At 55.3% G+C, this 25,556-nt stretch overlaps 1 protein-coding gene across 1 annotated transcript in view; it reads right to left on the reverse strand.

The window, feature by feature from the left end:
* The window catches only part of RYR1 (ryanodine receptor 1), a 158,425-nt gene extending 133,526 nt beyond the window's left edge, over window positions 1-24,899 (reverse strand). The window contains 7 exon segments of the mRNA XM_084770567.1: window positions 16,076-16,169; window positions 16,626-16,738; window positions 16,914-16,992; window positions 17,204-17,278; window positions 18,685-18,789; window positions 19,618-19,737; window positions 24,773-24,899. Of these exon segments, the coding sequence (XP_084626693.1) occupies window positions 16,076-16,169; window positions 16,626-16,738; window positions 16,914-16,992; window positions 17,204-17,278; window positions 18,685-18,789; window positions 19,618-19,737; window positions 24,773-24,823 (637 nt within the window). The 5' untranslated portion in view covers window positions 24,824-24,899.
* Window positions 24,900-25,556: the final 657 nt, after the last annotated feature.

Here is a 25,556-nt window from a genome sequence, read left to right on the forward strand (position 1 = left end):
CTAGGCAGGGGCTCTACCACTGAGCCACACCCCAACTGCACACTGGGGGATTCTAGGCAGGGGCTCTACCACTGAGCCATACCCCCAGCCCCTCCCTGGGGGATTCTAGGCAGGGGCTCTACCACTGAGCCACACCCCAGCCCCTCACTGGGGGATTCTAGGCAGGGGCTCTACCACTGAGCCACACCCCCAGCCCCTCACTGGGGGATTCTAGGCAGGGGCTCTACCACTGAGCCACACCCCAGCCCCTCACTGGGGGACTCTAGGCAGGGGCTCTACCACTGAGCCACACCCCAGCCCCTCTGACCTCTTTTCTCCCAGTCTCTGCCCTTTGCCTCCCCCTGACCATCAGTCACCCCCACTCCCTGCTCCCCTGAGCCCTCTCTCACTTGAGTGTCTCCCCTGACATCTGCAAGTTGTAATTCCGCTCAGGCTCTGGCAAACTGTGGAAATCCACAAGACATGGGTGCAGCCTCTTGTTGTCATCCCGAACCTAGAGAAACACTGGCGTCAACATTTGTGCTCCCCTTCACACCCACCCCATTCTTACACGGTGACCCACTGATCCTCCCTGCCACCCCTGCTCCTCCCTCTCAGGGTCTAGGCTCACCGGACCGTAGGTCCATCCCTGCTCAATGCGAGTCAGCGCCCAGAGTTCATGAATGTTCTCTGCCAGTTTCTCCCGGATCCGCTCCAGGTGGGGAGGCAAGACGATCTGGGGGTGTAGGGACATTTGTGAGATCTCCAGGATCCTATTGCACCTCCACTGTGACCTTGATACCCCAAAGCCCTGCCTTATCCCCCGCCTTAACTAGAAAGATAATGTCAGCCGGGCGGTGGTGGCGCCTGCCTTTAATCCCAGCACTCGGGAGGCAGAGGCAGGTGGATCGCTGTGAGTTTGAGGCCAGCCTGGTCTACATAGCAAGTCCAAGATAGCCAGGGCTACACAGAGAAACCCTGTCTCAAAAAAAGAAAGGAAGAAAGAAAGAAAGAAAGAAAGAAAGAAAGAAAGAAGGAAAATGTCCAGAGAAGCAAGGACCAGGCAGTGTGAAAACTTAAGTAGCACCCAGGGGCAGGTACATGTGCCCCTATGCAAAGGAAACCCCGAGAAGATGGAGTTTAGGATGCTCTGGTAATTGAGCCTCCAGCCCCACCCAACCAGGGCTAGAGTCAGACCCAGAAAACATATAATGAGCCATTGAGTTATGTCCTTCTCGCCGTAAAGAAAGGGATGAAAATCTTACCAAGAGTTCTACACACACACACTGCTGAGACTAGGCAGGGGCTCGACCACTGAGCCACGCCCCCAGCCCCTCACTGGGGGATTCTAGGCAGGGGCTCGACCACTGAGCCACGCCCCCAGCCCCTCACTGGGGGATTCTAGGCAGGGGCTCTACCACTGAGCCACACCCCAGCCCCTCACTGGGGGATTCTAGGCAGGGGCTCTACCACTGAGCCACACCCCTAGCCACTCACTGGGGGATTCTAGGCAGGGGCTCTACCACTGAGCCACACCCCAGCCCCTCAGTGGGGGATTCTAGGCAGGGGCTCTACCACTGAGCCACACCCCAGCCCCTCACTGGGGGATTCTAGGCAGGGGCTCTACCACTGAGCCACACTCCAGCCCTTCACTGGGGGATTCTAGGCAGGGGCTCTACCACTGAGCCACACCCCAGCCCCTCACTGGGGGATTCTAGGCAGGGGCTCTACCACTGAGCCACGCCCCAGCCCCTCACTGGGGGATTCTAGGCAGGGGCTCCACCACTGAGTTCCTGCCTCTAAGTTCCTTTCTTGAGGCCCTGCTCTGACTTTTCCTCACTGATGGACTGTAATGTGTAAGTGTAAACTGAAATAACCCCTTTCCTCCCCAAGTTGCTTTCAGTCAGTGTTTTTTCCTCCCACAGAAATAGAAGCCTAAGATGACATAAAAATAAATAATCCTTCAAATAAATGTTTAGAAGAAAGCAGCCCTTTGCTGAGCAGGCGTTACCTGGATGGTGTCCACGGGACAAGGCACAAAGTCCAAGTGTGAGAGGCAGCGACTGGGGCCCACCAAGTGGGGCCCCCGCGGCCCCTCGCGGCGGTACTCTTTAATGGGTTGTAGGTGGAGTCGCTCCCGAGGGAGCACAGCTTCATGGCACGGAGCGTAGCCAGGTGGGGGCAGGAACTTGAATTCACCATGGCGGCCACCAAGGAGGAATCGCACCCTGGGAGAGGAAAATGAAGATCACGGGGTGGGTGCGTGCGTGCGTGCGTGCGTGCGTGCGTGCGTGCGTGCGTGCGTGCGTGCGTGCGTGCGTGCGTGCGTGCGTGCCTGCCTGTGTGTGTGCGTGCGTGCGTGCAGGAAAGAGCTTGTAGTTAGTGTGTGTGTCAGGGGGATATATAAACAACTCCGGGGCCAGTGGGAGGCGCTACGGCAGTGGTTCTCAACCTGTGGGTCGCGACCCCCCCCCCCCCCCCCCGGGTTGACTGGTCTATTTGCAAGGGCTGCCTGAGAAACCGATAATTATAAGTCAGCGATGAATATAATATAATTTTATGGTTGGGAGTCGCCACAACATGAGAAAGTGTACTAAAGGTTTGCAGCATTAGGAAGGCGCAGAACCATTGTTCTAGGGACGTATGAGGGCCTGGAGCAGTGTTGGCTTTCTTAGTATCACATAAGTAATTTTGGAGTCACTTAAATTGTACCATAATTAAAAGATAAACAGGATTTCCACTGGATGGAAATTCAGAGAGCTCAGGGTGTTCAGAAGGGCCTGGGTCCATAACGTGGTCTTTGGAGCAGGTGGCTGATGGGGAGTCACAGTGGGTCACTCCCCTGGGACTCCACAGACACCCCTGGGACTCTGAGGATAACTGAGGTATCAAACAGGATCTCAGATCGCTATCAAATCTTAATGTCACTGGGAGGAGTCTGAGGTCACTGGGAGGTCTGACCAGAAGGGTCTTGGGTCATTCAGAGTCTGGAGTCATCATAAAGTCACCATGAAATTCTAGGGTTTACTTGAAGGTCCCTGGATGGACATGGAAATCAGTGATCACTGGATCATAATTTTTACTTATTATTATTATTATTATTATTATTATTATTATTATCATCACTATTTTTATTTTTTGGTTTTTTGAGACAAGGTCTCTCCGTGTTAGCCTTGGCTGTCCTGGACTTGCTTTATAGACCAGGCTGGCCTCGAACTCACAGCGATCCACCTGCCTCTGCCTCCCGAGTGCTGGGATTAAAGGCGTGCGCCACCACTGCCTGGCTGTCTGTCCCTGCCTTTTTTAGGAGGGCAGATCTTGGTTTGGGGAAGCCAGGTAGAGTCAGTGCCCAGGCCTGGGATGGATAGTGCGGGCAGGGAAAGGTCCTCACTTGATACCAGCTGAGAAGCTCACAACGGGGAAGAAGAGCCCATCAAGGTTGAAGGATTCAAAGACACCCTGCACGGGGCAGCCATTGATGCGGAAGGAGATGGATGGCACACTGAGGTCCAGGCAGCAGCTGACCACATCCTCCGGGGCCAGGAGGTGCTGTCCGGGAGAGGTCACTGGGCGTGCCACATGCCCTGCAGCAAGTCACCAGAGAAGGGTCAAGGGTCAAAGGTCCCGAGAATGTAATGATATGGGACAGGTGGTGGCTATTATTGGATGGCCCAATATTAGAATCTGTAAGAGCAAAGGTTTCCATGGATAGTCCTAAAATTAGGGGTTTTGGGAGATAGGATGTTTAGCCTTCCCAGAATTCAAATTCTGTAAGCTTTGAGGTCATAAGTCACAAAGGTCAGAGGTCACAACGATCAGGGCAGTCTTCTGGGATCACCCTTGTAAGGCCAGAATTTTGAGGCTAGGAGGCCAAGGGTCAAAACTTCCCTTCTTCTGGGAGTCAGGCTTCTTAAGCCCCCAAGGTGTGCTGTCGGGATCTCAGAGACTCTGGGGTCCACGGTCAGGGGTGAGAATTCCCCGGAAGGGCAGAAATACCTGTCCAGAGATGCAGCCCGTCAAAGCCGTAGGAATAGAGGTCATCGCCGACGCCGTTGCCGCCCCAGCCCTCGCCGCCTCCAGGGTAGGGGCTGTAGCCCTCGCTGAGGGCCCAGCCCACTCGCAGGTGGGTGGCCTGAGCTGTGAGAAACGAAGCCACCTCATCCACCATCACTTCAAAGTACCACTTGCCGTACTGCGTGGAGCCCTCTGCTCGGCCCACAAAGATGTTGGGGCGGATGCTGCGGGAGAGACGGGACAGGAGCGATGGAGAGGAGAAGCCAGGAGAGGGGAGGAAAGAGAAAGACAGACATAGAAACAGACGCCAAAAGATGAAGAGAGAAGGGACCAGAGCGGTGGGTGGCGCAGAGGTTAAAAACCACCAGCTGTTCTCACAGAGGACCCGGGTTCGAGTCCCAGCACCCTCAGAGAGAGGCCCGCCAGTCCAGGACAGCCAAGGCTGACACAGGGAAATTCTGCCTCAAGAAACCAAAACCCGAAACAGGAACAAGAACGCAAAGTTGGGGTTCAGAGCCCCACCTGGTGACGTAGTTGATGAGGTTGGTCTGCAGCAGCAGTTCCCGGCCTGGGAGCAAGTTCTCGGTAATGAGATCCTGGTTGGAGCGCACGGCCACCCCATTGCACACACACAGCGAGCACAGCACATCCAGCACCTGCGAGGCAAGTTCAGGGGTCAAGAGGGAGGCCAGCCAGGCGTGTGGGCCCTCGCCTCTAGTCCCAGTACATGCAGGGCAGAGACAAGTGGACCTCTGTGAGTTTGAGGCCAGCCTGGTCTATATGGTGAGGTCTAGGACAGTCAAAGCTACAAAGTGAGTGAGACCCTGTCTAAAAACAATTAAAAGGAAGCCAGGCGTGGTGGCGCACACCTTTAATCCCAGCACTCGGGAGGCAGAGGCAGGAGGATCTCTGTGAGTTTGAGGACAGCCTGGTCTACAAAGTGAGTCCAGGACAGCCAAGGCTGCACAGAGAGACCCTGTCTTGAAAAAAAAAAAAGAAAGAAAAGAAAAGAAAAGAAAGAAAATTGTACAATGGGCATTGATAGGGCCCTTGCAGCAAACGAAAGCACATCCCCAGCCCGCCAACGGCTATGACATTTGCATTTCACAGATCTCACAAAGGGGCACCTGTGACGCAGAATCCACTCAAGGGCCACGAGTTTGGGGATTGGAAGCTCACGGAAATGAAGTTCAGTAAAAGACACGGGGGCAAAGGGAGGCGTTCTGGGACCCTAAGGGAGAGGCCAGCGTCCCAGGGTCAGGGGTTAGAGGTCAGGGGTGAAGGGGCCAACCTTATGATTCCTCCCGTGCTTGTCTAAGAGGGAGATAATGGACTTGATGTGGTTCTCCTGGATGATGTTCAGGACCTCAGGGCTCTCGATCAGGACACAGTACAACACCTCCAGTATGCCTGGGGGGAGGGGGAGGGGAGAGGTGAGGTGGGGGAGGGGAGAGGTGGAGGGAGGTGAGGGGGAGAGATGAGGTGGGGAAGGGGGAGAGATGAGGTGGAGGAGGGGGAGGGGAGAGGCGAGGTGGGGGAGGGAGGGAGAGAGGCGGAGGTGGGGGGAGGGGGAGGGAGAGAGGCGAGGTGGGGGAGGGGGAGGGAGAGAGGCGAGGTGGAGGGAGGTGAGGGGAGAGATGAGGTGGGGAAGGGGGAGAGGATGAGGTGGAGGAGGGGGAGGGGGAGAGGTGAAGCAGGGGAGGGCGATAAGGGAGGGGGAGGGGGATAAGGGAGGGGAGGGGAATAAGGGAGGGGAGGGGGAGGGCAGGGGGGTGGCCTTTCCACCCCAACCTTCGCATCCCATCTCCTGGGTTTTCCTACCCGACGAGGCCTCCAGGCGATCCAGCTTGCTGACCAGCCAATCCAAGTTGGTGGAGAAGAGGGCGCAGTTGGTGCGGTTGCCGCGGATCAGAGAGGCTACGAGGGTCACGAGGGGGAGATCTGTTAGGGCGGGGCACCTGGGTACGCCCCGGGGAACTCGGCTGTGAGTTCCCGTCCCCCTCACCTAGAAGTTCATAGAGCAGGTTCACGATCTCTTTCCAGGACTCAGCTGCCTCCTCCCCGGCAAACTCGGCAAAGTGGGCGGCAGTGGTGTAGACGTTGAGGCGGTCGATGCAATTCAGGACCAGGGAGAGCATCCCCTGGGGGGGAGGAGGAAATAAAAAGGTTACAACAGGAGTCCCAGGCCAGAAGGTTTTAAAATTTCACTAAATTGCGTTCCTGAAGTAGGTAACAGTAACCTTCCTGGAGGTAACAGTTCTTTTTTAAAAAAAAAAAAAACTATTGTTTATATAGTGCTCTGCCTGCATGTGCACCTGCCCGCCACAAGGGGGCACCAGATCTCATTACGGATGGTCATGAGCCAACATGAGGTTGCTGAGAACTGAACTCAGGACCTTTGGAAGAGTGGACCGTGCTCTTACCCTCTGAGCCATCTCTCCAGCCCAACAGAGCTTCCTTAGCTCGAAGTCCTCCCTCAGTGTCATCACCTTCCTCTTCTTTTCTTTTCTTTCTTTCTTTCTTTCTTTCTTTTTTTTTTTCTTTTTCTTTTTTTTTTTGGTTTGTTTGTTTGTTTTTTGAGACAGGGTCTCTCTGTGTAGCCTTGGCTGTCCTGGACTCACTTTGTAGACCAGGCTGGCCTCGAACTCACAGCGATCCACCTGCCTCTGCCTCCCGAGTGCTGAGATTAAAGGCATGCGCCACCACACCCAGCTATCGCCTTCCTCTTCTTGACTCATCAGGCCTGCTCATGTGCTCTTTGCCTCAATCTCCCCTTACTAAGACCGAATTTGTGTCTCTGAAATCTAAAGTTTTTCTCTCTGTTTTACTTGTTTCCAGACACCCCACTCCTGGTCACAAATGAACCAGTTCGCTTTCACCACTTTACCGTAAGAGATTTATTTTTCACTCTCTCCCCTCTGACATTTTAATGGGGGGGGGGCGGTTCTTGTTTTACTGTGATATTTTTATTTGTATTTTTGGAGACGGGGTCTCACTATGTAGCCTTGGCTTGCTGTAGACCTAGCTAGTTTCTAACTTAGAGAGTTCTGGTATAAAAGGGGTGCACCAACATGCCCAGCTAGTCTACATATATGTACATATATATACATATATACACACACACACAATTTATATGCATGCAATTTATATGGTTTGCCTGCATGTATATAAGTACACCATGTTTATGCCTGGCACACGTGTCTGCGGAAGTCACAAGAGGAAATTGCATGCCCTAGATCTGGAATTACAGAGAGTTGTAATCTTCCATGTAGCAATTAGTAACTGAACCCAAATCTTCTGAAAGAGCAGCAAGTGCTTTTAACAGCCGAGCGTCATTCCAGCCCCTACTGTATTTGACGCTTGTGTGTGTATACAGATGGGCATGTCTGTGTGTGTGTGTGTGTCTGTGTGTGTGTCTGTGTGTCTGTGTCTGTGTGTGTCTGTGTGTGTGTGTATCTGTGTGTGTGTGTCTGTGTGTATGTGTCTGTGTGTGTGTGTCTGTGTGTGTCTGTCTGTGTGTGTCTGTGTGTGTCTGTGTGTGTGTGTCTGTGTGTCTGTGTGTGTGTGCATCTGTTGTATTTGTTTGTGCACAGGTGTGCATTCTTGTGCCTGTAAAGACCAAAGGTCAACTTCTGGAGTCTTCCTTAGTCATTTGCCATTCTTGATTTATTTATTTATTTATTTATCTATCTATCTATTTATTTATTTATCCTTGTTTTAAGGACAGAGTTTCACTATGTAGCTCTGGCTATCCTGAAACTTGCTATGGAGACCAGGCTAACCTTGAACTTAGAGAAATCCTCCTGCTTCTACCTTCCAAGTACTGGGATTAAAGGTGTGCTTCAAATTCAGCTGTCTTGGTTTTTATTTGTTCGTTATTTTGTCGTTGTTTCGAGACAGGGTTCCTCTGTGTAGCCTTGGCTGTCCTGGACTCCGCAGACCAGGCTGGCCTCGAACTCACAGAGATCCGCCTGCCTCTGCTTCCCTGAGTGCTGGGATTACAGGCGTGTGCCACCACACCCATCTTACTTTGCTATTTTTTAAATATTTCTATGTGTGAGGGTTGGTGTGTTGGAAGCCAGAGGCATCGGGTCACTCCGCGGCTGGAGTGTAGGTGTTCGTGAGCCACCAGATAGGGGTACCTGGGTCCTCTGGCAGAGCAGCACACGCTCTAGCCCCCCATCTTATTTTTGTGAGACAGGTTCTCTCCCTGAAGCCAACTCTCGGTGCTGCGACTCTAAGCATCCTGCACACACTGTGCTAACTCCACCCTCTCGGCACTTTTCCTTTCCTTACTATGATCCTGCCTCTTCCTCATCAGGAGAGGAGCGGCCAGGCCTTAGCACAGACACACTCCCCACCAGTGACGGGGCAGCAGAGTCCGGGGCCTCAGTCCTGGTCTCTTGTTTTACCCCTCTTGGGGGGGGGCGTCCTCCCCTTTGGGGGAGTCCTCCCACTCTGGCAGAGCTGAGCATCCCACACCTCTTCCCTTCTTGCTCTCTCTCCTGAGAGACTGGGGTGCCTCAGCCTAAGTGAGATCCTCCCTATAACCTCCTCCCGGATGTACCACCATCAGCCTCTGTCCCTGTATCCCTACACTCGACTCTGGTTCTGCCCTCCCACAGACTCCCGACCCAGAAGCAGGAACACACACACACACCCGCCGAGGCAGAGGCTCTGACTCAACCCCAGGCTGGATTATTTAGTCTTGAACCTCACTTTCACAGAGCTCCAACCCCTGCTTCCCTACCCGCCCCGCCACCCCTCACCCCCCACCCCCACCATCTCCCTGGCCACCACCAGCCCCCCTCAAGGCCCCGCCCATCAACACCGCCCACCCCCTCCCTGAGGCTGAGTCAGTCCCTTTCTATAGGCTTTGTGCTCTCTCTGTCTCTGTCTTTCTCTTTCTGTCTCTATCTGTCTCTGTCTGTCCCTGTCTGTCTCTGCCTCTGTCTCTGTCTCCCTCTCTCTTGTTCCTCCCCAGAGGCGCCGCCCCCGTGCCCGCCCAAACCCCAGGTCCCTGCCAGGCCACGCCCCTCTGACCACGCCCCGGAACCACGCCCCTCTGACCACGCCCCAGCCCCCCCCAGCTTCACCTCCTCCTGGAAGAGGCTCTGCCGGTTGCGCAGGCTGCGCAGCTTGGTCTGCTTCTCCTCGTGCTGCAGCTCCTCAGAAGGCGGCTCGAAGTAGCCGATGAGGTCCTGTAGGCTCAGGATGACACCCTCGATGGGCAGTGCGGACCCAGCCGGTGGCCCCGAGCCCCGCGGCTTCCCGCTGAAGCTATCGAGGCCCCTGTAAGGGGGGTGGGGGCGGGAACCGCAGTGCTCAGGCCAGGTCCCACCAGGGCAGGCTCGTGGGGGGGGGGGGGCTGCGTGGCTGAGAGAGGCTGAGCGGGCAGGCTTACTTTATGAACTGGTTGTACAGGCCTGCGGTGCTGTATATCATGCGGGCAGCCTGGGACTCCTCCTGCTGGCATCGCGTCAGTGACAGCGCATCATCCATGTGGCCTTCCTGGTGCAGCATGGCCTGGGTGTGCAGACAACAGAGAGATCAGGAAGGGTGGCCGCCCGCCACACCTTTAATCCCAGCACTCGGGAGGCAGAGGCAGGTGAATCGCTGTGAGTTCGAGGCCAGCCTGGTCTACAAAGCGAGTCCAGGACAGCCAAGGCTAACACAGCGAGACCCTGTCTCAAAAGACTGATAGTAATAATAATAATAATAATAATAAGAAGAAGAAGAAGAAGAAGAAGAAGAAGAAGAAGAAGAAGTTGTTGCCATCTGACCCATAGGGTACTGGGATCGAACCTACGGCTTCAGCCATGCTAGGCAGGCCCTGACCCGACTGAGCTAAAGCCCTTTGTCTCCTGGGTCCTTAGGAACAGAGTTTCACGGTGTAACCCAGGCTGGCCTCAAACTCCGTCTTCACTCTGCTCCCTGAGCGCTTGAGTTATTGGTGTGAGAGCCACCAGGCCCTGCCAATAACTTAAGAGCGTTATTTTCGGCCTGTTATTATTTGGAGGATTCTTTGTGGAGACTGAGTGTGTGTGCACAGTCAAGATGCCCATGACGAGGTGAAGGAGTCGGTCCCCTCCATCTGCCGTGCAGGGTCGAGGGATCAAATTCAAGGCTGCAGGCTTGGCAGCAAGCGCCTTTTACCCACCGCGCCATTTTGCTGCGCCCCACCCCCTTACACACACACACCACATACACACACACACACACACACCAGTTTTATTTCTCTATCTCAGTGTCATCAGGTTCCCAAGAGCTGGGTAATGGACCCCACAGCCCATCCCCACCCTCCCACGCCATTCCCCGTGCACACGCCCCCTCACCCTCGCCCCACCCCCACCCACCCCGCCCACACGCCCGCTCCCCCCCCTCCACATGCCCCGCCCACACGCCCGCCCCCTCCACACGCCCCGCCCACACGCCCGCCCCGCCCACACGCCCCGCCCACACGCCCGCCCCGCCCACACGCCCCGCCCACACGCCCGCCCCGTCCACATGTCTACGCGTCCCCCACCCCCCGTCCACCCGCCCCACCCCTTCCAGAAGCCCACCTTCTTCTTGAGCACTCCCAGCCTCAGGGCTTTGGGGTCCGGGGCAGCATAGGTGAGCCACAGGCCTGAGGCCACGTGCTGCACAAAGCACAGCGACTCTCCATACTTGATCTCAGGGGGCCCCATGCCCTCCACATCTCTCTTGGGGGCCACATCCAGCTTTTCCTGCGGAGACAAGGGACAGGGGTCAGCCTTCTCTGTCCGGTGCCACTGGAGACCCCAAGCAAGAGTCTACACACAGCCAGGAGGCTGGAGTGGAACCCAGGCTGCAGGTGAGCAACGCGCACACACACGGACACACACATGGACACACACACATGGGGACACACGCACGCACGCACACGCACATGGGGACCTGCAAGGGCAGCCTGCTACACACACACACACATACACACACACACACACACACACAGGGACCTGCAAGAGCACCCCGCTACACACACACACACACACACACACACACACACCCCGGTGGAGGGGACACACACACATGCGTGCATGCGCACACGTACATACACACATGCACACGCACACAGGGACCTGCAAGAGCACCCCGCTACACACACACACATGCGCACACGTACAAACACACATGCACACGCACAGAGGGACCTGCAAGGGCACCCCACTACACACACACACACACACACACACACATGCACACACAGACACACACACCCCGGTGGAGGGGACACACACACATGTGTGCATGCGCACACGTACACACACACATGCACACGCACAGAGGGACCTACAAGGGCACCCCACTACACACACACACACACACACACACACACACACACATGCACACACAGACACACACACCCCGGTGGAGGGGACACACACACATGTGTGCATGCGCACACGTACAAACACACATGCACACGCACAGAGGGACCTGCAAGGGCACCCCACTACACACACACACACACACACATGCACACAGACTCACACCCACACCCACACCCGCACACCGACCTTGGAGATTCGGAAGCAGAAGGAAGTGGCCTTGGTGTGGGCCTTGCTGGCGTCAACCACCACAAGGCCTTGGTCCTCAGTGAGCGCAAGGTACCGCCCAGTGGTCACGTGCCTGATCCTCAGCGGCTGGCCCCAGCGGAGATGGCTCCCGCTCCAGCTGTGGGAGGTGGAGGTGGGGAGAGTCAGGAGACCCCCCCCCTCCCGAGCAGGCACCAACCTCATAGTCTTGGCTAGCAACTCCTCAATCATCTCTCTTCTAGGGTTCTCTGGATCGTTCCGGGGACCCCTAAATCTTTCTTAGCACCCTCTCCTCCCTGCCCAGCAGCGCCAGTCCTCTGGAACACTCTGCAGAGCCCCCCAGCGGTCTCCAGGGCCCTGGCTCCTCAGGGACCACGCGCCCCGACTCTAGAGCTCTAGGATGCCCTGAGGACCTGCACCTCTCTGTCTCTCTAGCTTGCCTCCACCCCCCCCCCAAAAAAACCTTCCAGCATCTTCCTCAGATCTCCTTCAAGGCCCTTGCTCCCCTCCCAGGCCCCTGAGGAGTCCCCCACCGCCCCCCACCCTCCCCCACCGCACCTGATTCTCAGCGGCTCCAGCCTCCAAAGGGAGCGGGCATGGGTGCACACAGGGCCCCCCTCATAGTAGACAAGTCTGGGGAGAGAAGAAGAAGAAAGGTCAGGAGTGCAGACTCCGGTCCCTAGCCCCGTCCGGAGGCGGACTATTGGGGAGCGGTGCAGCCTTTGGAAGGGAGCCTAACGGGGAGAAAAGTTAGCTCCCTGGAATATCAGAACTTTGGCCCTTCCGTTCTCCTCACTGTGTCCTCAGTAAGGTCATAAGGTGAAAGCAACCCCTGCCACTTCCTGTCACCATGGGGTTTCGTGACATCAGAGACCTAAGGTGGTAGGGCCATGCAATCATGGGCTGAAACCCTGAGCCAAAATAACCTACTATTATTATTATTATTATTATTATTATTATTATTATTATTAATTACTTATTATTAATCATCATTATCATTGTCATTATTGTTGTCATCATCGCTATTTTTATTATTATCATTATTAATTATTATCATTAATTATCATCATCATCATCATCATTATTATTTGGTTTTTCGAGACAGGGTTTCTCTGTGTAGCCTTGGCTGTCCTGGGCTCACTCTGTAGACCAGGCTGGCCTCGAACTCACAGCGATCCGCCTGCCTCTGCCTCCCGAGTGCTGGGATTAAAGGCGTGCGCCACCACCGCCCGGCAACCCTTCCTCTTGTTAAGTTGATCTTCTCAGGTATTTTGTCACAGTAACAGAAAGCTAAAACCCACAGAGTCCCAACCAACTTTTCCCCCACACCCCCACCCACACCCCCACACCCCCTGGACTCCAGGTCTCCTGGTCCCAAGCCCAGACCTGCGTTGGTCATCACTGTCAAAAGGTGAAATGGTCAGGCATTCGTCCATGTGTCCATGAAACAGGCGGAGGACATGGCCTCCGGTCACAAAACCTGAGGAAGACCAAGGAAAGGTGTTTGCTGTGAGGCAAGAGCCCCCAGAAAGACCCGGACGTCAGGGCGGAGTCTAGGGGTTCCTCTATCTCCCCCCTGTGGGACGTTAAAGGCTGGATTGGGGAGTGAGCTCCTGCAGCCCACAGTCTGTGACTTGGGCTGTTTACAAACTAACAACAACAAAAAAGTGTGTGTGTGTGTGTGTGTGTGTGTGTGTGTGTGTGTGTGAGAGAGAGAGAGAGAGAGAGAGAGGTTTGGAACCTAAGGTCAGAGACCAACCCACAGGGACCTGCCAGGACAGGGCCAGGGGACTTGGGGGTCTGTGAGTTAGGGTTCTCCATTTGGACCTTTGAGATTGGGGCCAGATTGTGTAGTAAAAGGGTTGGAGTCTAGTGTCCCCTTGGGTTGGGGGGGTCTGCATCCTGAGGCTTAAGGTTTGCGTTCAGAGGTGCGTTGGGTCTGAGGCTACAGTTGACAGACAGGAGGATCCCTGGGGCTTCCTGGACAGCCAGCTGGCCTGGGTCAGTGAGTCCCAGGTTCAATGAGAAACCAGCCCCCCAAAATGAACTGGAGAGTGACTGGGGAAGACGCGCGGTGTTGACCTTTGGTCTCCACATGCGCGTGAGCACACATGCGCGTGAGCACCTGTACACATAAGAAAGTGCCTGTGCGCGCGCACACACACACATACATACACACACAGCTCTGAGTGTTGGTCTGGGGGGTCTTGGGAAGCCATCCGAGGTCATCGTTCTGGGCTATGAGCTGAGTTTGGGGCTTGGTGCTGAGGAGAATGAGTTTCCAAAGAGCTGAGCTTTGTGGTTAAACGTCAAGGGCTGGAGAGAGGCGCTGCGGTTGGGTGCATTTGCTGCCATTGCAGAGGACCCGAGTCCTGTGCCCAGCACCCATCCACACAGCAGCCCAGAACTGTCTGTCTACAACTCCAGTCCCAGGGGTCCGACATGATCCTCTGCCCTCCGCAGGGACTGGACACACACATGGGGCACTGACGTGCATGCAGGCAAAACATCCATACGCAGAAAAAAAAAGTTGTTTTGTTTTGATTTTCTTTTTTGAGACTGGGTTTCTCTGTGTAGCCGTGGCTGTCCTGGACTCGATTTGTAAACCAGGCTGGCCTCGAACTCACAGAGATCTGCCTGCCTCTGCCTCCCGAGTGCTGGGATTAAAGGCGTGCGCCACCACGCCTGGCTAAGAGTTTTTTTTTTTAAGTTGTTGGGTCTGAGTTTTCAGGGCTTGGGTTCTGGTCTAGGACCCTGAGGTTGAAGACTAAACATAGGGTCATTTTTCTGGAATCTTATCATAGCAATTAGGGTTGGAATTTTTGGTGGGTGTTTGTGGGTTTTTGTTTTGCTGCTGTTGTTTGGCTTGCTTCTGGGGCTTCTGGGGGAGTTTGCATTTGGGGTTCCCCCTTCGTTTAGTTGGGGCTTTCTGTGCACATGTGTGTGTGTGCTTTTGTGTGCAGGTGCTCACGTGCATGTGTGCACACGCATGTGGAAGCCAGAGGTCAACACTGCGTGTCATATTTGTCACTCTCCAGTTTATTTTGGGGGGGGCAGGTTTCTCATTAAACCTGGGGCTCACTGGCCCGGCCCAGCCGGTTGCCTAGGAAGTCCCAGGGATCCTCCTGTCTTGCCCACCAGACATTGGGATTACATGTAGATTCATGACGCTGTACCGGCTTTCTAGTTTTGTTTTGTTTTGGGTTTGTGTTTTGTTTTTTCAAGACAAGGTTTCTCTGTGTGGTCCAGGTTGTCCTGAAACTCACTTGGTAGACCAGGCTAGCCTGGAACTCAAAGATCCGCCTGCCTCTTCCTCCTATGTGAGTGTGAGTGTGTGGGTGTGGGTGAGTCTGTGTGTTGTACATGTGTGAGTGTGGATAAGTGCGAGTGAGTTTATGTGTGAGTGTGTGCGTGAGCTTGTGTTGTGAGAGTGCATGTAAGTGTGTATGTGTGTGAGTATGTGTGTGTGTGTGTGTGTGTGTGTGTGAGAGAGTGTGTAAGGGGGGGTGTTGCCTGCTTGAGTATCTTGTACCACGTGTGTGCTTGGTGTCCACAGAGGCCAGAAGATGGTGTTGGCTCCCTCGGAACTCACGTTACAGATGGTTGTGAGCTGCCATGTGGGAGCTGGGGTTCAAATCTGGGACATCTGGGCGGAGCATCCAGTGCCTTTAACTGCAGAGCCATCTCTCCAGCCTTGGTTTTTGGTTTTTTTGGTTGCTTTATTATTATTTGGTGTGGGGGGGGGGGAGATTGTTTGGGTTTGCAAGAGTTAACGTCAGCATCGGCGAGCAGAGCCAGGCAGGTGGCTTAGCAGGTAATGACCCAACCCTGGCAACCTGTGTAAAATCTTCACGGCCCATATAGTGAAAGGAAAGAACCGATTCCGATAAGTTATCCTCTGACTTTTACACACGTGTGCACACTCCCCCTCCTACCCCCCAGACATGCACCCACTTTAATTAAGAAATTTGAGAGGTCCAAGGCTGGTAGGATAAGGTCTGAGGTCTGAGCTGGGTCCTGGTCTAGATTTCAGGGCGTTGGTCTGCGCTGAGGTCTAAGGGTTTCGAAGCTGTGGGTCTCACCTCGAGGACTGAGCTTTAAGACCTGAGTTTGGGAGCGGTAGCGAATTGGGGGCCTGGAGATCTGAACTCTGGGGTTCTGGCTTGGGGGGGGTGGGTCAGTAGGAAATGTGATGTGGGGGCTGGAGAGATGGCTCAGCGGTTAAGAGCACCGTCTACTCTTCCCGAGGTCCTGAGTTCAATTCCCAGCAACCACACGGTGGCTCACAACCATCTACAAGGAGATCTGCTGCCCTCTTCTGGCCTGCAGGTGTACATGCAGGCAGAGCACTGTATATGTAATAATAAATCGTTAAAAAAGAAAAGAAAGAAATGTAATGTGGAAGCCGTAGCTCGGAGATCTGAAGTGTGAGGTCCCAAGACTCAGTGTGGGCATCTCTGAGGAAGTGTTGAGGGTCTATTTGGATGGCCTCATCTTAGGGGCCAGAAGCCTAGGGTCCTCACCTTCTTCACAGCAGGAGCAGATGGGGTTCATGTTCCACAGAGTCTGCATGAAGGAGGCGTCCACCTGGAGTTCGCCGCTTGCGGTCGACAGGTGCTGGGGGCGACCAAGGTGCGGCGGGGGTCAGAGAGGACGGGATTAACGAGAGTTGGATATTCGGGCGTACAAGAGTCAGAGGGGGGAGCCAGGGAATAGAGAGAGTGGAGGCAGGAAGTCGGGGGTCACAGATCAGGAAAATAAAAGCAAGTTAGGAAACGGAGTCCTGCCGGGCGATGGCAGCGCACGCCTTTAATCCCTGCACTCGGGAGACAGAGGCAGGTGGAGCTCTGTGAGTTCGAGGCCAGCCTGGTCTACAAAGCCAGGACAGCCAAGGCTACACAGAGAGATCCTGTCTCCGGAAAACCAAAAAAAAAAAAAAAAAAGGAAATGGGGTCCGGGCACCCCAGAGTGCTGAGTCAGAACACAATGCCAGAGACCCACTGGGCAAGCCAGTGATGGGAGATGGGGCACCCCCTTCACCCCCTCCCACAGACCCCTGGTCAGAGTGCTCACCAGGTATCTCTCGGAGGAGACACTCACAAGGATGAGGTCATCCCCAACACGAACCTTCTCTCCTTCAGACCTCTGCTTGGAGGCTGGGTGCATCGTCCACCAACAGGCCTCCCCTAAGAGTGGGGCGACTGTCAGGACAGTGGTTTCCCACAATGCACCTCGCCAGGGTACTCACGGCTCCCCCTCCCCCCTATTCCTGGCTCCAGTGCAGCCTCCTGCCGCCCACATTTAGAGTTCCGCGGACCGTCAAGCACCCCGATTTGGGACTCCCACCCTGTCCCCCTGCACCTGTTGCGTCTTCCTGGAGTCCCACGTCAAAGGCCAACTTGTCAGTCATGGATCGGGAGGTAGTAAGACAACTCAGGTACTAGAGCAGGAGAGTGAGGTCAGCCTCCCGGAGGCGACAGGCCCGCGCCCTCCCCTGTGCCCGCGCCCTCCCCTGTGCCCGCGCCCTCTCCTGTGCCCGCGCCCTCTCCTGTGCCCGCGCCCTCCCCTGTGCCCGCGCCCTCCCCTGTGCCCACGCCCTCTCCTGTGCCCACGCCCTCCCCTGTGCCCGCGCCTGTGGTTGGAGCACTCACCATCCTACTGTGTGCGTGCCGGAGAAGGATGGCGTGGCCATACAGGAGCGTCCTGTGTCCCCCGCCCTGGGATGACTACAGGGGAAGAGATGGTGCAGAGTCAGCACAGACTCCCAGATTTACAGCAGCTTCCAAAATGTATAGCTTATTCACAAGTCGATATATGAACCCCGCAAAACGGTATGCTCCCGTAAAACGGTATGCCCAGGCAGGGAGGCAGGAAACCTCAGCTTCCTGGTCTGCACCCATTTTCCCATCCTTAGAAATGGAGGCTGTTAGGGCGGCGGTGGTGCACGCCTTCCAATCCCAGTACTCGGGAGGCAGAGGCAGGTGGATCGCTGTGAGTTCCAGACCAGCCTGGTCTACAAAGCGAGTCTAGGACAGCCAGGGCTACACAGAGAGACCCTGTCTCCAAAAACAAAAATACAAAATAAAAATAAAAAAAGAAAAAGAAAGAAACAGAGGCTGTCTCTGCAGCCTAGACACAGAGTTTTGTGTTTTTTTTTTTTTCTCTCCATGACCCAGAAGCTTGTAATCCCAGCTCTTGGAACACAGACCCAAGGACATCAGGAGTTTAAGGTCAACCTCAGCTACCTAGAGAGTTTGAGATCCACCTGCCTCTGCCTCCCAAGCTAGGATTAAAGGCGTGCGCCACCACCGCCCGGGGGTTGTGCCTCTTTCCTCTTATGAACCTGGTCCTCAAGTCATCCAAAGAGTACGAGTTTACCTTCTAGGTGACATTGGACACTCAGGAGGGCCACACTATCCCAGCTACAGTAGCCTGCCCGCACGGGGACAGCCCTAGCCCTTGCTAGGCACGTATGTGACTCTCAGCCACGGGGGGAATAAAGTGACTCGCCAGTACTGCCACACACGCCCATGCACGGGGAGACCTGGCCCTTTGGAGGAGGGGTGGGGGTGGGGGTGTGCATCCACTCCCCTGATGGCACCATGCCTCCATCACGGCTCTCTCCCATGCCCATGTCCTGTGGGCGCCATGTCATGGGGCCGCATGGTCATATGAGGCAGACCCACACATGGGGTGAAGGGAGGTGGGGGAAGGGGGTCCCATGCAGTGAGGGGGAGGACTGGGGAGAGGAGAGAAAGGAACAGGCCAGGAAACAGGTGCTCAGAAGCCCCCCTGTTCCCTCTTTCCTTCCTGCCTGGTTGTTCTAGGCTCCACAGCCCCTGACATCTGGGGTTGCCGGGGGAGGGAGAAAGGGAAATCCCCCCCCCCACGGCCCCTGTGTTCAGGATGTGGGGCCTGAGCAACAGGCCTTGGGGAGGGTGGCAGTCAGGAGTGGTAGGAATGACAGATGACACCCAAGGCCAGACCTACCCACTTATCCAAATTGAGGGCCTGTGGGGGGCAGGGCAGAGAGAGGAAGAAGCACTCGGTAAATAACCCTCCCCCCCCACCCCTCAGTTCCCCCTCATCCATCCTCGTCCGCGGTCCCTGCTCCTTGGAGGCGGAGCCTTACCTCTACGCCGGCCTCCACGGTATTGGCCAGCATCTCCTGCAGGGCTCGAACCGACAGCGACTGCTCCAGGATGAAGCAGCAGATGGCCAGATCTGGGGGTACATTCTGAGGCGGGGTGAACACGCGTCACTGGGGCCAGTTAGGCCCTCAAGCACCGATCCCCCGTCATACCTCATCCGCCCACCAACCACCCACCCACCCCCAGCCTGGGTAATCTCAGGGTCTAGGCCCTCTCCTGCAGATGCCCTCCCACCTCCCACTCTGAGCATACCTCACCCTCGGACTTCCGGCTTCTCTGGCCTCTTGGCCTCCATGCCCTCCTGCCAACCCTTGCTAAAATTCCCCTGGACGTCTGAGCTCATTAGCCTTGAATCCAAAGCCACCTGCCTGTCAGATTCTAACTTTTTCCTCATGCCCAGAGCCCCCTCTCAGAATCAGACCTTGCTATCTAAGGCCACGCACCCCCAGGTGCCTTACACTCCTTCCCATCTGGGGCGGGCGAGGTGGGGGCCTCTAAACTGCCTAGGTCTCCTCCTTTGATCCCGGCCCCTCTTTCCTGAGACCCGTGGCCACCCACTCTCTGTGAGCTTAGGAATCCCGCCCCTTTCTTACACGTCATCACCCACCTAAGACCCCGCCCCATCCCAGGCCCCGCCTTCCAACTCCACCTACCACAGCTCCTATCCCACATTAGGCTCCACCCCACCCCACACTCCACGCTTTTCCTCTTCAGGCTCCCACACCTCGGACCTTGTCCCTCCTTAGAATCCAGCCCGCACACGTCCTCAGGCTCCTCCCATCCCACACCAGGCCACGCCCCCTTTCCCTCTTAGCCCCTCCCATTCTCTCATGTCCGGTCCAGAGCCTGTTTTGAGGAACCCAAAGCCCTGCCCTCCCGACCCTGGCCTCTTCCCGCGCCCTGTGCACACAGACCTGCGCGTTGCTGGTGGGTTCCAGGAAGCAGAGGCGGTTGCCGAAACCCTCTGCGGCCAGACACAGCTTGAGCTGCTCCTTGAGCACTGTGGCGCTGCACTGCAGGACCACTTCGTCATCCTGGGAGGGCAGAGGGACAGGGGTCACTACTGGTGGGAGCCAGCGAAGCCACGGCATGCCATAGAGCCGTCTCTTTCCCCTTGCAGAAAGGATGCACTCCAGGCGGGCTCCATTTATTCATCTAGTTGGTTGGTTGGTCGGTCTTCTGTTCCTTCGTTTCTATTTTGAGGCAGCATCTCCCTAAGTTGCCTCGGCTGGCCTTGAGCTCCTAGAATCATGAGACACTCCTGCCTCGGCCCCACGAGTGGCTGGAACTGGTATGTGCCACCATGCCTGGCTTCAGAAATGTCTCTCCTCCTCCTCCTCCTCCTCCTCCTCCTCCTCCTTCTTCTTCCTCTCCTCCTCCTCTTCCTCCTCTTCCTTCTTCTTCTCCTTCTTCTTCTTCGTCTTCCTCCTCCTCCTTTTTCTTCTTCTTTTTTTTCCAGACAAGGTTTCTCTGTGTAACAGCTCTGGCTGCCCAGGCTGGCCTCGAACTCACAGAGATCCACATGTTCCGCCTCCTGAGTGCTGGGATTAAAGGCATGCACCATCATGCCGGGCTCTTCAGCCAGTCTTAAAATAGAGAAACTGAGGTTGGAGGGCGTTAACATTAGCTGCCCAAGGTGAGAGGAGTTTGGGTTTGAATGAAAATCTATCTCCACTAACGTCCTCCTAACAGGGGATCTGGGAGGTGACATAATGGAATGTGGAAAACATCGACTTTCTTACAAATTAAATGTTTTGGGTGTTTGTTTTTTTTTTAATTTGGAGGGGTTGTTTTGATTTGTTGTTTGTTTTCTTTTTTTCTTGGTTTTTTTGTTTGTTTTTTTCGAGACAGGGTTTCTCTGTGTAGCCTTAGCTGTCCTGGAACTCACTCTGTAGACCAGGCTGTCCTCGAACTCACAGAGATCCGCCTGCCTCCGTCCAAGTGCTGTCCCCCCTTATCCCCCCCACCTACCCGCAATGGCTGCAGCGTTCCCTGAACCTCCCCTGGGCAGTACAGTAGATCTGGCTCTGGTGACGTGGGTGCAGGCGAGCTGGCAGCGAGGGTGCGGGAGCTGGAGAGCTGGCCCTGCCTCTCGCTGGCTGCAGCATCAGCATCGGGTGACCCAGCTGGGGCAGGGCTGGAAAGCCCGGCTTCGTGGTGTGGGAGCAAGAGAGCCGGCTGAATGACCCGACTCAGCTGCCTCCCGGGCCCACATTCGAGGCGCTGAGTTGGCTCACCCCGACATCCACCCCACTTAGGAACGTCAGGAGCACATGAAGGAACAGGTCCTGCAGATCCAAAGCTGCAGGGTCTCCACAACACGGGGCAAAACAGGATAGCCGAGAGGAGCCCCAGCGAGCATCCAGTGCTCATAGTGCAGCAGAAGCCAGAGGCCTCGAACCAGACCAACTACCGATTGCAGTGAACGTTTGCGAGGAAAGACAATACTGTGGGACACACTGTGACACACTGCAGCTTTCATGACCAGATGGGCTTTTTTTTTTTAAAGACTTGTTTTTGTTTGTTTTTAAGATTATTTATTTATTTATCTATTATGTACACAGTGCTCTGCCTGCATGTACACCTACTCGCCAGAAGAGGGCGCCAGATCTCACTATAGATGGCTGTGAGCCACCATGTGGTTGCTGGGAATTGAACTCAGGACCTCTGGAAGAGCAGTCAGTGCCCTTAACCTCTGAGCCGTCTCTCCAGCCCCCCAGATGGGGTTTTTTTGTTTTTGTTGTTGTTGTTGTTGTTGTATATTTTTGTTTTTTATTTCCTTTTGAGGGGGAGGTTGCAAGGGTGGAGGGCAGATATGAAAGGACAGGGAGATGAGGGACTGGGGTGCATGATGTGAAACTCACAAAGAATCAATAAAAAAGGTTATCCAAAAAACAAAAAACACTGGCGGCCCTTCTAGAAGACCTAGGTTTGATTCCCAGCACTTGCATCGTGTGTAATTCCTGTCCGCGGGAACTGGACACCCTCTTCTGCAGAACTACAGTAGTACACAGACACACAAGCAAACGAAACAGCTACACACATAAAATCATGGTTGCAAAGACTTTTTAAAGAAGGTTATACAGAGCCAGGCACGGTGGCGCATGCCTTTAATCTCAGCACTCCGGAGGCAGAGGCAGGCGGATCGCTGTGAGTTCAAGGCCAGCCTGGTCTACAAAGTGAGTCCAGGACAGCCAAGGCTACACAGAGAAACTCTGTCGGGGGGGGGGGGGGGAGCAAAAATAAATAAATAAATAAGCAAAACAAACAAACAAAAAATAGGTGTGTCGTCAGGTGGTGTTGGCTTATGTCTTTAATTCCAGTACTTGGGAGGCAGAGGCAGACAGATCTCTGCGTGCAAGGCCAGCCTGGTCTACAGAGTGAGTTCTAGGACAGCCAGGGGTACACAGAGCTCTGCCCCACCACCACCACCCCGCCTCAAAAAAAGTGTGTCAACAGCAGGCGGATTTCTGAGTTTCCGCCCAGCCTTGTCTACAGAGAGACACAGAGAAACCCTGCATCAAAAAACCAACACACACACACAGTAAGTACTGGGGCAGCAGAGGCAGGTGGACCTCGGTGAACCTGAGGCCAGTGTGAATTACATAGGGAGTTCTAGGCTAGCCATGGCTACACAGAGAGATTTGTCGTTGTTTTGTTTTTCAAGATAGGGTTTCTCTGTGTAGCCCTGGCTGTCCTGGACTCACTTTGTAGACCAGGCTGGCCTCGAACTCACAGCGATCCACCTGCCTCTGCCTCCCGAGTGCTGGGATTAAAGGCGTGCGCCACAACACTTAGCTCTTCTTTTGTTGTTGCTGTTGTTGTTTATAAGTGAGTGTGACTGTTCACTTAGGTTGTCTGTAGTAGGAAAACGCTGAAGACACGACGAGCTCGGTGTGCAGAAGGACAGGTGATTGCTGCAAAGGTTTGGGGGTCTGCCGGGGCAGAGGAAGTGTCTCCGTGGCGGCGGTTATACGGTTGGCACGACACGTTAAAAACCCACGCACACCAGGCGTGGCGGCACACGCCTCTAATGCCAGCACTTGGGAGGGGGAACAGGAGGGTCAGAGGTTCAAGGTCGTCTTCCGGCTACGTGGGGACTTTGAAGCCAGCGTTCCACACGTTAGACCCTCTCTAGCACAGCCCGGAAACAAAAGCAGTGGCTTTGTCACCTGTCATCAGTCTGTATAGTGTTTGCCGCTTGTCAGCTTTGCCCTGGTCAAGCCGATGGCTTGGCTTGGGTTTGACACAAAGTCTCCCGAGGTAGCTTAGGCTGGTCTTGAACTTATGACGTTGCCCAGACTGCCCCCCCCCCGCACTGAAATCATGGGTATGTACCACCACCCCCTGCTTTAAAGGTGGAGGTTTCCAGTGAATACGGAGGACACGCCCTGGGTGGCAATACAGATTCTCTCTTAGAGGTGGGATACGATGCTAACCAGAGAAGAAGGCACCACACAAACGCAGTTAACACCGAGGCAAACAGATCCAGTCTGGGACCTTTGGACTCCCTGACACACTGACTACCCCAGGGAACCTGGGCCCAGGTCTCCTCTGTTGAAAGCAAGACTTGGCCTCCCAGGGCACTCAAGAGATGTCACTTCCTGGCCTTGACCTTGGGCAAGTTTACCACTTGGGGCATTGGTTTCCCTCAGATCTCCCAGGGAGATAAAGATAGGGTTCTACCTCAGAAGATAGGGCAGTGGCAATAAAATTAGACGCCTCGGGAGGCCGAAGGCCTGGGCACCGGGCCTGGTGCCGAGTGACTGCTGGGGAGCTGGTAGCCACAGCCATGGGCTTATTAGGGCTGTGGAAAGCGAAACCCGTGGCATAGCGTAGGCTAAGGGGCTGGGGCTAGGGAGAGGCCCCTCCCCAAGTGCCTGCACATCCAGCTGTCCTCATCCGTCATTACCAGCCCCAGCTGTTTGTCCATCCCTCCCAAGAAACCGGACCCAGCCTGCCAGGGTCCTATTCTGGGTCAGGAATGCTGCGTCAGCGTTTTCTGCGAGGACCCAGGACCTGGGGGCGGTAGGGGTGGGGGGCGCGGGGTGGGGGACAGTGCAGGGTCAGCAGACCTGGCCTAAAGAACAGTACATCATCTCCCACGCTCATACCCCAACCCCCATCTCAGAGGTGGGAAGAAGTAAGAAAGAGGCACCTCTCCCCCCCCCCCCCGCCACTCCCCCCCCTGGCACTCCCCCCGCCCCCGCCCGGCACTCCCCCCTCCTATCCCCTGCCCAGAGTCCAGAAAAGAAGGCTATTCTGGGAAGGACACCTGTTGTCCCAAGCTCCTCCATCCCTGCCCCCCAGCTGGGGATCAGAGACGCAGGGAGGCAGGACCAGAGGGAAAGCAAAATAATTAATTAATTAATTAATTAATTAATTAAAATTAAAAAAAACAAAAAACGCAAACTCAGAGGGCTGAAGCCAAAGGACAAAAGACGGAGACAGAAGACATACATACCAAGGAGCTAGGAGAGACATCACCCAGACACCCCTAAGAGGCCATTAGCCGACTTAGCAGCTAATTCTCCTCACCAAAACCAAGGAGGAAAGAACACTCCAGGTCCAAGAGACGCCTCACCACGACCCCCCACCCCAAGGAGACCCCCCCCAAAGACCAGGAGTTGAAGAGAACTTCAACTTCCGGCCCCCTTTCGCAGTAATTTAAATAGGTCAGAGCCAGGAGCACGAAGAAAAAGAGGGCTGCGGTGGGGGGTGGAGGGCAGCTAAATTAAGCCCACGAATTAGAACCACCTTCCTCAAATGCCTGCTTCCAGGACGGCAGGAGCGGGGTGCTCCCCTCGGTGACCCCAAATCTCTCACGACAGGAGAGGGCATCTGGGGGGGAATCTCCCCGTGGCTCCCCCCTCAGTCCTCCCAAATCCTGCTAAATTCCCCCCTATAATCCAAAACGACAGTCACCCAGAGTGACCTCTGATTTCAGAGACCACCAGCCAAGCCGTCCAGAGACAGAGAGACTCTCAGAGAGGTAAGAGAGAACTCACCCCCACCCACCCCCCCACCCCCTAAAGCCTCCTAATCCAGACCCCCAAAAAAAAAACGTACCGTCCGCAAAAACTGGACCTCGTCCTCGCCTTCTCCTCCTCCATCACCCATGGTGGCAATGCCCGGTGTCCCGGGGCTAAGGGCCTGAGGCTGGTGAGAAGGGGCTGCAGGTTGGGCGGGTGGGCTGAGGGCGGGCCGGGGGGGTGGGGTGGGTCAGAGACCTCGAGGGACCCGCGAGGTAGATGGAACTGCAGAAAGCACGCCCGGTGCCGGGGCCCAGATCTGAGGAGGTTCCCCGCCCCACCCCACCCATTGGGCCGGGACGGGAAGAGCCACGCCCCTGCCCAGAGCCCCGCCCACAGTGCAAGGTCTTGGTGGAAGGTGTTCGCTCCAGCCTTCTGGGCCTCTAGAAAGTAGCTGGTGTGGCCACGGTCACAGTGAGATGTCACAGTTCTGCCACTTATGTTTTGGTTTTTTGTTGTTGTTGTTGTTTTTGGGTTTTTTGTTTGTTTGGTTGTTTTTTTGTTTTTGTTTTTTTGGTTTTTCGAGACAGGGTCTCTCTGTGTAGCCTTGGCTGTCCTGGATTCGCTCTGTAGACCAGGCTGGCTCCAAACTCACAGCGATCCACCTGCCTCTGCCTCCCCGAGTGCTGCCCGGATTAAAGGCGTGCGCCACCACTGCCCGGCCACTTATGTATTTAGCTGTCTCTTTCCTCCCTCTCTTCTCCTCCCCCTCCACCCCCACTCTGTTCATGTACCTCAGGCTGGCCCCGTCTGATTTACGCAGTGCTGCAGTTCAACCCCTGGGCCATGCGCACGCTGGGCAAGCATCCTCCCGCCGGGCT

Source organism: Acomys minous, assembly GCF_964271855.1.
Source record: "Acomys minous genome assembly, chromosome: 20".
NCBI classification, from domain to species: Eukaryota; Metazoa; Chordata; class Mammalia; order Rodentia; family Muridae; genus Acomys; species Acomys minous.